At 35.1% G+C, this 15,472-nt stretch overlaps 1 protein-coding gene across 50 annotated transcripts in view; it reads left to right on the top strand.

The window, feature by feature from the left end:
• The window catches only part of DLG1 (discs large MAGUK scaffold protein 1), a 262,007-nt gene that overhangs the window by 110,719 nt on the left and 135,816 nt on the right, over positions 1-15,472 (top strand). For 3 of the 50 annotated variants that reach the window (XM_001166132.6, XM_003310199.5, XM_009447121.5), the window contains exon 1: positions 9,555-10,091. The exons of the other annotated variants lie outside the window; for them this stretch is intronic. In XM_001166132.6, coding sequence (XP_001166132.1) covers positions 9,858-10,091 — 234 coding nt within the window. In that variant the 5' untranslated portion in view covers positions 9,555-9,857. Of the gene's footprint in view, positions 1-9,554; positions 10,092-15,472 lie in introns of those variants that run through there. 50 annotated transcript variants of the gene reach the window in all.

Raw genomic sequence — 15,472 nt, 5'->3', positions numbered from 1 at the left:
CATACTGTATATTTAACTTGCACTCTTTACTCAGTATTACATTCCTCACATTGATAAATTTCACTGCTTTAGAGTTTTCTATTTTATGAATATACTACAATTTATTTTACTTTTGATGGATATGGATTTATTTTCAGGTTATTACTAGTGTAAAAAGTGCTTCTAAAAACACAGGTTATATATACATCTTTGTGGATAAAGCCAGCTTGTTTCTCAGTAGCTATGTCATTTCCAGTTTCAGCAGGAACATCTAACAGTTTTTAATTGATCCATGTTCTCTTCAATCGGTATTCTTATTTTTGGCATTGTTTTGGTTTCAAAATGGTATCTGAGTGTGATTTTAATGGCAATTTTACTAGGGAGGTATGATATATTTATTGGTCCTTTAGGTTTCCTTATCTGTTACGTGCCCATTTAAGATTTTTGCTCATTTTTGTATTGGGTCGTTCTTTTTATTGATTTGTATTTCTCTTATATTCTGAATACTAATCCTTTGTTGGTTGTGTGTATTTTCATTAAGGATCATTTCTTACTAGTGAAATTTACCTGGATTTTGTAATTCTCTTTGAGGAGTGATATCATACTACTGGTTAAAATTTTTAATGGTTATAGTACGATTCAGATTTTCTATCAGTTAATTTTGCTAGGCTATTTTTTTCTAGTAATTTTTAACATTTCAGATATATTTTCAAATTATTATTTATGATATCCTGCTAATACCTTTTAATATCTATAGCATATGTAGGCATGGTCCCTTTTTTATTCATAATATCACTTATTTCAGACTCTTTGTTTTCCGTCACCATTCTTGCCAAAAGTGTCAATTTCAAAGATGGTCTTTTCAAAGAACCGCCTTAAAAAAACAATTATCTTGAGTCCCTGCCCTGTGTGCCACCACCCTTACCCCTCTGTTCTTATACACACATACACATACATAAAGACATGTTTATGTATGTACATTCATATGTGTATATGTAAATATAAGTTACATGTAGGATAGCTGAATATCAATTAAAGATAGTGTTCAGTATAAGTAATCTGATCCTCCCTTGGGGAACTATAAGAGAGTTAAGGAGAGTAAACAGCCAAAAAATCTGATTTTTTGGCTGTTTACCAGTTAGTGGCAGAAACAGTTCTTCTATCTTTTCTTCCTTTCTCTTTTTATCATTATTATTTTTTTCTTTTTTGGTTTCTTTGAGTTTATTCTGTTTTCTTGTTTTTCTAGTTTCTCAAGTCACTTGCTTATTGCACTAATTACCAGCCTTCTTTTCTAGTAGTATTCTTTTATAAATGTTTCTTGAAACAGCATTTTTAAATGTATCCCACAAGTTTGAATATGTAATGTTTTCTTATTGTATTTTTTTAATGTCTGATGTGATTTGTTTTTTGTTAGCCTTGTGAGTTACTTAAAAGTGTGTTTAATTCTTAAACATTAGAGACTATTCCTTCCATATTGTCTTTTTTGTTTTTGTTTTTCTGAGACAGGGTCTTGCTCTGTTGCCCAGGCTGGAGTGCATTGGCAGTCATAGCTTACTGCAGCCCCAAACTCCTAGGCTCAAGTGATCCTCCCAGCTCTGCCTCCCAAGTAGCTGGGTCTACAGGCACATGCCATCATGCTTGGCTATTTTTTTTGTTTGGTAGAGACAGGGTCTTGCTCTGTTGCCCAGGCTTGTTTTGAACTCCTGGCCTCAAGTAATCCTCTTCCCTTGACCTCTCAAAGTGCTGAGGTTACAGGTGTGAGCCACTGCACCTGGCTCATATCTTCTTTTGGATTGTATTTTCTCATCTCACTTTCCCTTATTACTAGCTTGGAAGTTAAAAATTGTTTCTCTTCCTTTAGTGGTTATTGTAGAAATTTTAATATATGTTTAACTTTTAAAAGTCTAAAGTAAATAAATGCCGTTCACTCTTACTCCAGACAACGTAAGAACCTCAGCGCGGGTAAAGCCCAAACACTGCGTGTTGAATGTGCTGTTCTTGTCAGCCTGCTTTTATCTTGATTGAGCTAATCTAATTTATTAATTATTTTTGTCCAAAAACACTCCCAGGATATGTATAATTTTTTTATTTCTGATGTTTTGAGTTTCCGGTCATCCTTATTGTTACAAACCAACCAAAGCCAATTTGCACGTGGCCAGCTCTGGTCTTCTGGTAGGTATTTTAGTCGTTATTTTGGTGTGTTTGCAGATTATGACACAAGCAGACATTTACACAGCGAGCCAGCATGCATATTTTATGTAGCCTATTCTTTAAATCTCATGAAACCTCAGCTTTCCGTTGTTGCCTAAAATGCTCATTCTAAGCAGATAAAACAATGTTCCAGACACAAGATTTTGTTTACCCAGAGTCTCCAGATGTCTTAGGGATTAAACCTAAGGTGTTATCCCTAAGGGTTTAGGCCTCTCCAGAGTCTTCCGTTTCCCTTATGCAAGGGTGAATTGTGTCTCTAAATTAATTCAAAAAATTCACATAACTGGGATACTATGGATTTCACCAGTGAAATCCCATTTTGCTGATTAATAAGCCACTACCTTCATCAGTGAAAACCTACTTCATTATGATAATTAGGAAGACTTTTTGTGTAAATCAAAGATTAATATGACAAAACCCCCCTCTTCTGTTGTTGTTTTGTTTTGTTTTGTTTTGTTTGAGTTGGAGTCTCGCTCTGTCGCCCAGGCTGGAGTGCAGTGGCGCGATCTCAGCTCACTGCAAGCTCCACCTCCTGGGTTCACGCCATTCTCCTGCCTCAGCCTCCCGAGTAGCTGGGACTACAGGCGCCCGCCACCACGCCCAGCTAATATTTTGTATTTTTAGTAGAGATGGGGTTTCACCATGTTAGCCAGGATGGTCTCAATCTCCTGACCTCGTGATCCACCTGCCTTGGCCTCCCAAAGTGCTGGGATTACAGGCGTGAGTCACCGCGCCCAGCTGACAAAACCCTTTTAGCAGCCATCTCCGTATATGATTCTTGTAATTAAATGCAAGGTAATCAATCTTGGGATGTGAATTGGAACGCAGACTGGCCTTTGGGAGGTTTACAAATTCTCCAGGTGTTTCTAATGTGCGGGCACAGTTGCGAAGCATTGTGCCACCACTATTACTGCTACTATAGTTGACCCTTGAACAACACGAGTTGGAACTGCACTGCTCCACTTATATGCGGATGAAACAAATGCAGATTTCAAACAAATGCGATCAAACATAAAAGTATTTGTAGGATGCAAAACCCAAGTATACAGAGGGCTGACTTCCTGTAAGTGCATAGCTGACTTCAGGACTTCAGTATGTGAGGATTTGGGTACAGTATGCGAGGATTCACGGGGGACTAGTCCTGGAACTAGTCCCCCGTGAATGCAAAGCTTGAGGTATTTTCCTGCACTACTGTGCTATCTGTGTTGAGCTATTAATATTTACAAGTAAACCTCTGACATCATTTGTCGAATCCTCCTTCTAGAGTGAGAGACTTAAATTGGTAGTATTGAGAGAGAAAGCATTAATACTTTAAGATTTTCACTTTCTTAATCTGATTCATTTCTTCCTTAATTTTCTGACCATAAGAGATGAGAAGTCAGTTTTTTGGTATCTGCTTTAAATTGCTTTTTCTTTACATATACTTGCTTTTTGTTTATTCTTACAATGATAAAGGATTATGTCCCTCACAGCTTTTTAAAGAAATATTTTATAGAGGCGTAAAGGAGTATGTTATTAATTAAAATGTCCTTTATCATCAGTTCTAAGACTTACCTTTTCCACATTTACCATTTCTGAAATTGGTGGAAATCTTGCAGTTGCTGGCATTTTGTCATGGCCTTATCTGAGTGGCGATCTTTGTGTAGTCATATGTAAACCTTTGTTGACACGTTTTGTTAAGATCAAGAGTACCAGCATGCTTTCCTGAGTCTTAGGATACTATGATAATCATTCAGCTGGTTCTATGAGAAGCATCCGAAAACCTGGCCCTCTTTGTGGGCCATTCTCTTGCTCTGCCTTGTTCATCTTGTTCTCTTTTGTTAGGTATTAACAGGATCAGTCTCTGAAACAATTATAAACCATCCTCTGGGGTTCTTAAGTGAAACCACTGGTCCCCTTTCCCTCACTAGTCCCCTTTCCCTCACTTTGGTTTGCTGGCTGTCTGATTCATATTTGCAAACTGAGTAGATAAGGATTTTCAATCCCAGCAGAAAAAAATTGTGTGTATTCTCTATCATTTGTTTCTAAATCACACTTTAATATGTTAATGTTTTTTCCTGTTGTAAACTTGTTAAACATATTTTCTTGTATATTTCCTGTGTAATATGATGTATCAAGTTTTTAAAAATTTAAACTTTAAAAACTTAAAACTTGATACATAATATTGCCTGATATATTTGCACCATAATTTGATGACCATGTCAGCTCTCAGATATCTGTTATCTCTATTTTTATTGGGTTTTGTAAAGAAACCTGCAATGAGTAATCTTTGGACATGAAAAGTATTTAGTTTCTTTCCTTTGGATGGATTACCAGAAGTCAGATTACTGAGTCAGAAGAATATGAACGTTTCTCAAGTTCTTGAAACTTTCTGACAGATTGTATTCTGATAGAATTGTAATTTAAGAATGATTAAGACTGTTTCGTTTGGGGAATTTCTACCTGCTTCCCCTCTTTCATTCCTAGGTTACTGTGGCAGATGCCACGTAAAATAATTATTTGAGGGGTGTAATAGATTTGGAGCAGGTGAGCATTATAGCAGAGTAGGTAGGGTTCCTTTAACTTTTTGTTAGAAAACCGGAATTGAAGGAAAACAACCCTTATTTTGACATAAGAAGACAAGCTTTAATGCTTTTTCATCTTAATTTTTAAAAAACCAGAATGTTATAAGAAGCTCAACAATTTATTTAAAATACAGTGTCAAGTATTAGACTAGTAGTCTCTTTTTTACAATAAAAGCTAATATAGAGAGCTTTTCCTCTTTTATAGTATTGTGGTTTGGAGTGAACAGCTGTTATGCTGCATGTAGAAGTCAGTATATGAATTATTATTTTATAATTTGAAAAAGTATCTTAGAATTAACAGTGGTTTGCTGAGTAGATTGTAAATTAGGCACAGCTTTAGTCTTCACAATTCTAATAAAAGCTAATGGTAAAAATAAAATTTAATAGATGCTTTAAAAATCAACTGCTAGGATATTAGTTGTGTCAAGCAATACATGCATTTAGCAAACAGTTATTAAACATCTGTGCTAGTAACTGTGTTAGACATCAGTGATTAGTATTTTTTTATGGAAAGATAGTTAACACAGTATGATGTGACATGAAAGAGGGAGAAATTAAATTCTTGGAGTTTTCTGAAAAAAGCAAATTGACATTTGCATAAAGTGTTGAAGGATGTGTAAGATGCCAAGTCAGAGGAGGAGGCCGTTACTGGGGTAAATAAATACAGTGGAAGGGTGACAATCACAAGAAACTGTAGAAATGCAGGAAGGTTTATGTTATTATTGCTGATACTTAGGGTGCATGTTAGGAAATGAGGGCAAAATCTAAAAGACCTGTATGATGAATGTTCTTATGAAAGGTTTGCCACCATGAAACATGCCGTGAATTAATCTATTAGATTATTGTGGTGGTGGTGGTGGTGGTAGTGGATGGTGGTGGCTCTCCTTACTGGAATAATGAGTAAAGTAAGATAGTGATTGGGTTACTTTATTCAGGGCTTGGCATAAAGATAATTATGATTTTATAATTTAAGACTCTGAAAGGGATACTTTCTTGCCAGTGTTGGGAAGAATATCAAGAAAGAAATTGGGGATATAATAGTTTTTTTTAAATCTTAATGTCGAAGAGAAGGACACAGTGGGTAAATTTTGGGGTTATATAAGAGTAGTGTCAAGGTTCTAAAACTGAAAATGAGCTGAGAATTAGGAAAAAATGTTAGAACAGTAAATCGAACAAATAAAAACCTCAGCCTTTTCCCAGAAAGTTTGAAATGTACATGAAGCAACAGGGAGGACAGTAGGAGTATTATTGAGTGTATGGGAGGATGCAGTGATCATTGAAGAAACAAATAATTTATATTTGGTTTTTGTCTTCAATGGCAAGGAAAATTATGCTCAAACTATTGTATACAAAGTAAACATTACTAAGAGGGACTTGAAATCAAACAGAAAAAACAGGGTCAATGAGCAGATAATTGTGCTAAATAAGTATATTTCCTAGCATTTTATTTCATCCAGTAGTATTGAGAATATAATGAAATCACTAGCAGCTCTTAGTAGTTTTTAAAAAATTGTAAGAAACGGGAGTGGCAGAAAAATGGACACAAGCAAATATAAGCCTTTTGAACCAAATGCTAGAGGAATAGAAGTTTTCCTGTTTCTAGTATATAATGAGCAGTTTTTGAAATCAACTTTATCTTTACATCTCTGGAACATATAAAAACATTATTGAATTTTATCTATTTTAGATGGACCTGGTATACTAAGGTGAGCATATAGTTTGCATGCACTGACCACTAGATGGTGCTCATACAGAAGGGATTTTGTATGTGTGACATTCAGGGTTTTTCTAGATAAATAACAAATCTGTGTTCTTGTCACTCTTCTCAGTCTTGTCTTATCTCAATAGGGTTGTTTGTTTTGAAATTTAATAGCCCACATTAGAAAAGAGTAATAAAAATGCCTGTTATATTGCATTTACGTTACATTAGCTTTGTAGTTAACTTTGGGTTTTTGGTGGGGTTTTTTTTGTACTTTAGAGTTTCAGTATTGCTTTTCCTCTTGTCCTTTACCTTTTTACATTTTTCACTAAGATTATTTAGTAAACTGGGCATGGTGGTAACCTCAGCTACGTGGGTGGCTGAGGCAGGAGGATGGCTTGAGCCAAGGAGTTCAAGACCAGCCTGGGCAACATAGTGAGACTCCGTCTCAAAAACAAATAAAAGATTATTTAGTATTTGCCTTTGTTTCTGTACCTAAAGACTGCTGGGTTTGTGACTTTAGAAACGTACACAAATAATTGAGAGCCTATCCAGTATAAATTTTTAACTTTTTATTACCATTTAATGTTATAAAGTAAATATTCCTCATAGTCATAAATTTTTCATAATCATGTTTTGAATTACATAGTAATCCACTGAACTAATCGTATTTAGTTTACTAACTTAAGCTTTCTCTATTGTTTAGGCTAGAATTCTATAGATTATATTATCACTCTGAAAAAGAAAACACATTACGGAAAAAAGAATATTCTTTGTATATCATATTAAGATGTTAATAGTGATTCCTTTTGGTGGTTTAGATTGCATACCATCTTTTCATCCATTATTTTAAATAGGTTTTCCAGGTTTTTCTTTAATGAACTTAAATTTGGTTTTAATGGAGTTTTTATCTTTCATCTCTGCTGTGTAATGAGAGAGGATATTCTAAAGCAAAGAACAGTTGGTTGCCTTCCGCCTTCCACCTCCCAGTCTAATCTCATGTGAAACCCCTCTTGTGATTTAGGTATAGATTGTTTGTGTGCATATACTGACCACTAGCCAATGGATGAGGTGTTCCTAGATTTTTGTAGGTCATGTAACAGGACGTTTTCATAAAGAAGTCTTTCCCAAAACTTGAAGTTGTTTTCTTGACGTGAATGGATTTGGATAGGAAATTCGCATTAAGAAGTATTTCTTCCCTGTACATTGGGGAAATATGGGAGGCAGTGATCTGTCAACTTTAGATTGTACCCTAAGTTCTTTGGCTCTGTAGGGTAAATAGATGCACACTAAGAGCCTACCATTGACCCCTAAGTTCTTTGGCTCTGTAGGATAAATAGATGGTCACTAAGAGCCTACTATTGTATGTCTTTTGGTACTGTTTACAGTTTGAGGTAGGAGATTTGCATTCAACAGTTGTATTCAGTATCTTCATCCATACTAATTCAGAATAACAGAACCCATATCAGTTTTCTCCTCCCCTTGAAGTTTTCATCAGACATGGATCAAGGCACATATTTTAGGGCCAGACCAATTACCGTAGCATTTATATAAACCACACTAATCAGGTCTTTACTAGGTACCTGGTCCATAACAAAACTTGAATTTTTTTCCGGGAGGTTTCATTTTTTCCTTCACAAGAGGATTCTTAGTTACCTGTCCGCCCTTAGTGTTTTCTTACATTCTCTACTCCGAATTAGATAGGATCACTCTGGGGCCATAAATTGTCAGCTACTGCCCGCACAGTCCTTGGGAAGAAGCACCAAACTTTCTGGTATAATCTCTGTCACAAAATATCTTGCCCTCAAGAGTCCCACATGGCTCTCACCCTTACTGAGCACATGTGCACTTCTTAGCAGACGCATCATAGAGACAGCATTAGCATGTTTTCTTGCGGAGTCAAGATTTGCAGTGGACCTCAACATTGTAGTTTGACAAAAGGCTGCATCCAGTTGGTGCTGGTAAGCATGTAGACAAGGAAGATTCTGTCAGTCCACATCCGAAAAAATATCCATGGCTGAGGTTGGGACTTACGATATGCTCTTATCAGCTTAAAAATTAAATTATTCAACCAATAGTAAATTATCAAGTAGCGTTTTTGTTCACATATTGTTTTAAAATGACCGTTGTTGTAATTACTAATATAGCACAGTATTAAGAGGGCTTGCTTGGGAGTTTGTGGTTCTCAAACCTGAAGGTACTTAAGAGTCACTTGGGAAGCATTTTAAACATTAAAATTCCCAGGTTCCCCCTGCCCGTAAACATTTTGATGGGGAGAGGATACACCAATCTGCATATATAACTAGCGCCCCAGGCAATTCTCAGGCGAACTATTATGTTAACCTAAATATTAGATGTTAGAATATGTTCCTTTAGCAATCAGGTGATAGTATTTGGTGAACCAGAGTGGTATTTATGTAGAGTTGGATAAAACACATTTCACTGATTATAAAACAAAAAATTTACCAGCGTTAATTCTTTCTCATTTTTAGAAATTTATGACCTTGTAATCTGAATGTTTATAAAATACTAGAGAGATGATGCTGATAATTTCTTGAAAGTTCTTTTTTATCATAAAGGTTCCAGAAGCAAAATACTTGTTTTAGTAATTAATCTACCTTGAGACTCAGTTATTAATCATTAAAAACCAATACATTACATAAAATGATAAAGGAAAATCCATTTGTAATGAAGCGCTATCATTAGATAGTCAGAGTTTAATGTAGGCAGCACCTTTGAACAACTTAGAGCCAGTGCCAGATAATGTGTAAGATCTGCCTGGTGTAGAAATTTGGATATGAATGACAAAGATTCTTTTAGTGAAATCATTTTAACAGTCAGAACTATTTGCAGAGAGAATCCTCTTATATGTTTTAATTCAGTTCATATTTATAATTTATATAAGCAGTGAAGGTGCCATTGGATTTTACTACAGACTGTGGTTGAAACTTGGTAATCCAGGGTTTTTCCACGCAGTGCATTAAATCAGGCAGCCCCACAGGGTCTTGGTAGTCCAGTGTTTATAGCATCCTTCTTTACCTGCTAATCGACCTCACTTCCTGGATTTCAATCCATGTAGTTATCAGCTAACAAAAGAACAGCTTTTGGTTCCTGCAGACGCTGGTGAAAAAATAATCATGAGAAAGAAATCCACCTTATGTCGTCTTTTTTGTCTGCAAAAATAAACTCAGCCATCATACAGCTAACAGGTACAGAGGGAAGATACGAGCTCTTTCATAGGAAGAAATCACTGAGAAAATGAGCATCATTTCTCAAGGTTTTTATTTTCGCTGATCTACAAGTGATGCTGCTGTAATTGTAGCTGCAGTTTTTACCGATCATTCACCACTCAGCAGCTGGTAGAGAAGTAAGCCTGCTTGGCAACCACCTGCAGGGCTGCAGAGATGAATTACATTTTCGGAAACAACACACTTCTATACTCTCGCGGCAGTCGAGGAGGCAATACTAGCTCTAGCCATGGCTCAGCAGGCCCAAAGCAGAAACACTGGGCAAAAAAGGGCTCGTCAGATGAACTGCAAGCTGAGCCAGAACCTTCACGCTGGCAGCAGATAGTTGCATTTTTCACTCGAAGACACAGCTTTATTGACTGCATCTCGGTAGCCACCAGCTCCACCCAGGTAACATACCACTTGTTGAAATTATTTTCAATCTATTTCTGTTTACGTTTGCTCTGTAAAAATGTCTTAATATAGATTTTTTATTTAAAAAATAGCCTTGAAACCTTGGATGTGTAGAAATGTATGTTTTCTGTCCATCCGTGTAGGTCTTTAGCACAAAAGGGGGAACAAGAAATATTTTTCCTTATGCTCTTATGTAATACCAAACAAAAGAGCCTCAGATTCAATTGAATGACTTTTCTAAAAATATAAGCCCATTGATACATAAAATATGAATTAATAATGCTCATCTCCTTTTTAGACTGTGCTAAATGCTGTAGAGTATGATGTCTGACCAAAGAAAATGCTGATTTGTTTAGTTTTTGTATGTTATTAGATAACCTTAGGGAGACTGTTACAGTAAAGAAACAGAAGATACTTTGAAATATTTTCATTTTTCAGTGTTTTGAAAATAGATTCAATTTAATATAATTGGCTAGTATTATATATACTGACATCTTAGCTATATTATGGCTTATTCAAGGGATTTAATGAATCATTTTTTGTAAATATTATTTATCTAGCCTAATTTGAAATTAAGTGAACTTGTGCAATTACACAGTCATGGAATATTTTTTCACATAGTCAAATCACAATTTAAAGAGATGAGCAAATACTAAAAGTCTCTCAAAATTTTAAAAAGTCACATAACACCACTTTTTGAGGAAATGAGCTATTGTCTATGGGAGGAAAAATAAAGAAAAATTAATAATTGTTTGAAATACCTATTGTTTGCTACAAGGGTGGTTTGAGGAAATATTCATATTTCTAAACATTTTTAAGCAGTCAGTTCAACTTTAGTAAAAATAAAAGGACGAGAAATGGTCTAATTTAAAAACAAGTTGAGAATGCATTTGTCCTCTGGCATCAGTGATATTTAAATTAGGAAAATACATACATACACATTCCTTAGGACCTTTTAAAATAAATTCCCTTAAAGCTGTCTTTTAAAGAAAATAATAGAAGCAGCTCAGTAAATATAAACTATAACTGTCAACAGTTCTATATTTCTTTATATGTTTTTTATAAATTTCTTTACTGTTTTTGGTTACTAGAATTGTCTTTTAATGGTGTTGATTTAAAATAACATCAGCTTTCTTAAGTAAGAAATTCTACTTACTTTTCTCAAATATTTGGGAGAAATGGAATTACCTAGGAAGGGGGAGTCATTATGTAGGCATTGAGGTTAAGTTACAATCAAAACTTATTGAATGGGCAACGATTGATTTAACTCTTAAATTGAATACTGCCCCAAGAATTTTACTAACCTTATTTTGACTGCAATTACATATATCACAAAAGGATGCAAAGACTAAAGGTTGACAATGTTATTCATTGTAGATTAATACTAGATGATATTTTCCATTGTCAACAAGACAGATATCTTTAGAACTTTTTATATATATATATGGTTTATGTAAATGCACACCCTTCTATATATGTATGCACAGATAACACTAGCATTGATATATCTGTCACTCAGTTTATTAAAAGCAGGCAAATGAAAAGACAGGAAAAGTAGTTCATGTATAAAGTGTTGAAACCACAGAGTTACGTTATAGCCGCTTGGGAGTAGGAGCAGAACGTTGCTGTGATTGCGCTAGAATAGAGTCATGACCCCTGTTCGCAGTCAGTTCTGCAAAGCCATTTTACATGACAGCCCCCACCCAGTTTGGTTCAGAGCATTCCTGTATGCTAGTATATGAGTTATTAATAGTTTTTATTTCTTTCAGACCTCTTTCCTGATTCTCATCTTGTCTTTTTCATTACCTTTCTATTTTATTTCTAGAAATAGGAGTATTAGGGTAGAGGTTTTAGCTTCTGTTTTTCTTGCACTGGAGTACCAACATTTTGTTTTTCATTTTATACATTTCTGTAACTGATACATTGGATAGTTTATATATCTTAATTTTTTTATAACTTACTGGAGTTGATTTGACAAGTTAAAATATAATGGGACTGAAAAATAACTTTAGATATAATTGGATCTTAGTTGATGCTAGAATACTTTTTAAAATTTCACTTACTGACTCATGGCTGGCAGCTTTCTTTTGCAGCACTAAGGGATTTATTGTTAGAAACAACGTAGATTGAAATTTCATACTTAGAGCATATAATATATACCTATGAATATAATAAGGTGATAGTGTTTTGTACTGCGATTGGTAAATAACAGAGGTCTCTTATTTCACTGATGTCAAAAATACTCTAAGATTTGACAGAAAGATTAACTTTGAATCTAATTCCATATGACTAAGCCACATGATACTTTTTGCAGATTGGAGAGTTGTTATAAATCAAGTTCTATTAGTATGAAAATTATCTGGTTTAGTATCCCCCCCAAATACAGTATGAAAATTATCTGATTTAATATCCCCCCAAATATACACAATACATAAAAAGAACCTGTACTTATTTTACAGATTCATTTAAATTGCTTGTCTGCTGGAGGTATTCATGTTCATAACTAAGATTATGTGCCATTTTCTACTATGATACTGGAACTCAGGAGGAAGTCATTAATGTTTTTTGAATGATAAGGAAACTGAGTGGTTATAAACTTTTGCAAGACACCTAGCTTCTCAGTTAGGGTTTGGCATGTAGTTGGTGTTAATAAATGCTTATAGAATTAATTAATTTTTATTCCATTCACCTCAAATGTTATCTCCTGGCCTTCCAAAATATGACACCTAATCTGATACCTCTTCAGTACCTGTATTGATTGGATCTTCTCTCTTCCCTCACAAGTGTCTTTGGTTTTTCACAGCAGCCCATCTCCTTTTCCACTGCCTTTTCTTCCCCTCCATTCTTCATACTATCCTCCAGTCACACTGCCCCGATTCCCCTGATTTCCTCACCCCTTTCAGTCCCCACTCAGTAGTGATAACCAAATAGCTTACACACTGTCTCTCAGTTTTATCATTTCATTGTATCTCATTTTACATGGTGGGTTTTTTGAGAGGTTGTTTTATTTTTTAATGTTAAATAAAAATGAGTTTCTTATGAATTACATTGGTGAAACTTTTTCAGTTTGAGGCTTCATAGTGTTTTTGTCCTTAATTTCAAACAATTAATATAGAAAAAGTTCTCTATGCATTGCGAAGCCCTCCTTGGTTCCGCACCCTCAGCGTCCCTCCTATTCTTGTGTTGAGGGTCACTCAATAATCGGCCCCGTCCTACTTAGCAGACACAGTGCTGTTCCAATCTGGGACCAGTTTTTATATTCAGCAGGGTTTTATAGAACTCCAGCACAGTGCTGCTAGACTTTACTTGATTAACGCCTAGGTGAAAAGTTTTATTTACTTAGTGATATCGACGTTTATTAATGTCAGTAGTAATCATATGAACTTTAAATAACTGTGAAGTGTTCAGTCATTTTGAATGTGTGTATAGCAGCTATTCATACATTTTGGACTACTTGAAAATCTCAACATATAGAGCACTATAAATACTCAAAAAGCGCCCCCCCCCCAAAAAAAAAAAAACAATTAACATGCCAAATTAAGCTGACAGCAGCAAAGCTGTATTCTTAGGAATATGGAACAGACATGAAAACTTGTCAGAATTGAAATAGAATAATAAAATTTTCTTAAAGAGTAAATATTAGCTGAGTTGAATAATCTGCTTAGAGGAAAAACCCTGTCCTAAGTCAAAAATATAGGAAAACATTGTTCAAGTGCCTGTGTGGAAAAATATTTAGGCTAATTTGTACACTTTAAAAAATATTGTTTGTCTGAAACAGATGCCTTCTGAGTTATAGAGGATTTAATTTTTAGAGCTATGCATTGGATATATTGTCCAATAGAGAGAATAACAGTATCAATGTCATTGAGTCACTTCTACCAAATAATTTAATGTATATATTAATAAAGTACTTAGGACAGCATCTGACACAGAGTAAGTGCTACATTAGAGTTAGGTGCCCCTGTTAGCTTATTTTTATATCATTTAACTCTAATAGTATATGAACAAATTCAGATATAGATTATTAGGAATTATTGCACCTAGGATAGCGCAGTACATTCAAACATTCAGTAAATATTGTTGACTGATTAGGTTAATTTGTAAGTACAAGCCATCCACTTTTTTTAAGAACCAGAGATCTCAGCACCTTTAATTACAGGATTTAAGGGAGGTGCCCCAAAGAGCCTTTGAAATTCTTGATGAGACTACCAGTTTTTTGACCTTTCCTCTCCTCCTAGCACTCCCTTCTACAAATTGGTGAAAACCAGTCACATGTAGATGACTAAATTTAAGTGATTATCCACTTCTTACCAAGCTCCCCTAAACATCCCCCAAACATATCATTAGGACTATTTTTAGATCCTAAATCCCTTTTAACCTCAGTCACCACAGAAGGTCCAGACCATCCAGATTGCAGCTCTGCCTTCTCTATACCAACTCGCAGACTGCACGTTAAACTTCTAATACCTGATTCTTGGTCTTATTCTCAAATAAATAATCTTGCTTTGTGTTCCAGCCTGTTAAAATAAATGAACTGTGTGCCTAAAGCTTACCCATATTCACTTCTGTACTAGATCGTAGTCCCTTTGGTTGTTCAAGAACTTCTGAAATCCCTTTCTCTCTTCACTGCATCATCTGTCTTGCCTCTGTACTGCCCCTAGACTTGCCTCTATAAGTCCTATCAGGATATACACCTGCTATAATATCTTTCATTAAAACAACCATCCAAAAGACCCTCTTTGTGTGAGTGTAGATTATCAAATCCAATGGCCAGTTCTCAGTGTTCATTTTACTTGACCCTACAACAACTGTTAACACAATTGATTACTCCCTCCTCTAAATTCTTTTTTCTCCTTTGACTCGTGGATAGTACTGCTCTTTTAATATTCTACCAGCCTCATTTTCCTTTATAGTATCCTCCTTTTTCCTACTGCTAAATGTTCAAATGTCTCAGGGCTCAGTCTTTGAACTCTCTTTTTATACTCACATTTCAGGTGATCGCATCTAGTCCTATGCCCTTAAATACCATCAGTATTTCTCTTTATTCCAGAGTTAATCCCTGTACATTAGACTTTTATATCTAACTTTCTACTCAGTATCTCCACTTCGGTTAAGCATCTGAAAGGTAACATATTAAAAAGAGAATTTCTAGTTTTATTGGTCTCAATCTTCTTTATTCAGTATGCCATTCACTAAGACGCTGAAGACAAAAACCCTTAAAATTATCTTTTATTCCTTTTTTCTTTCCTCTGTATCCAGTCTGATGCCAAATCCTGTTGGCTTTATATTCAAGATATATTTATGATTTGGCCACTTTTCAACACTTCTGCAACTACTGATTCAATAATGTGTTGCCTGAACTACAGCAGTAGACATCT

Source organism: Pan troglodytes, chromosome 2 (assembly GCF_028858775.2).
Source record: "Pan troglodytes isolate AG18354 chromosome 2, NHGRI_mPanTro3-v2.0_pri, whole genome shotgun sequence".
Classification (NCBI taxonomy): Eukaryota; Metazoa; Chordata; class Mammalia; order Primates; family Hominidae; genus Pan; species Pan troglodytes.
Note: the sequence above shows the minus strand (reverse complement) of the source record. Positions and strands in the feature narration are given on the sequence as shown.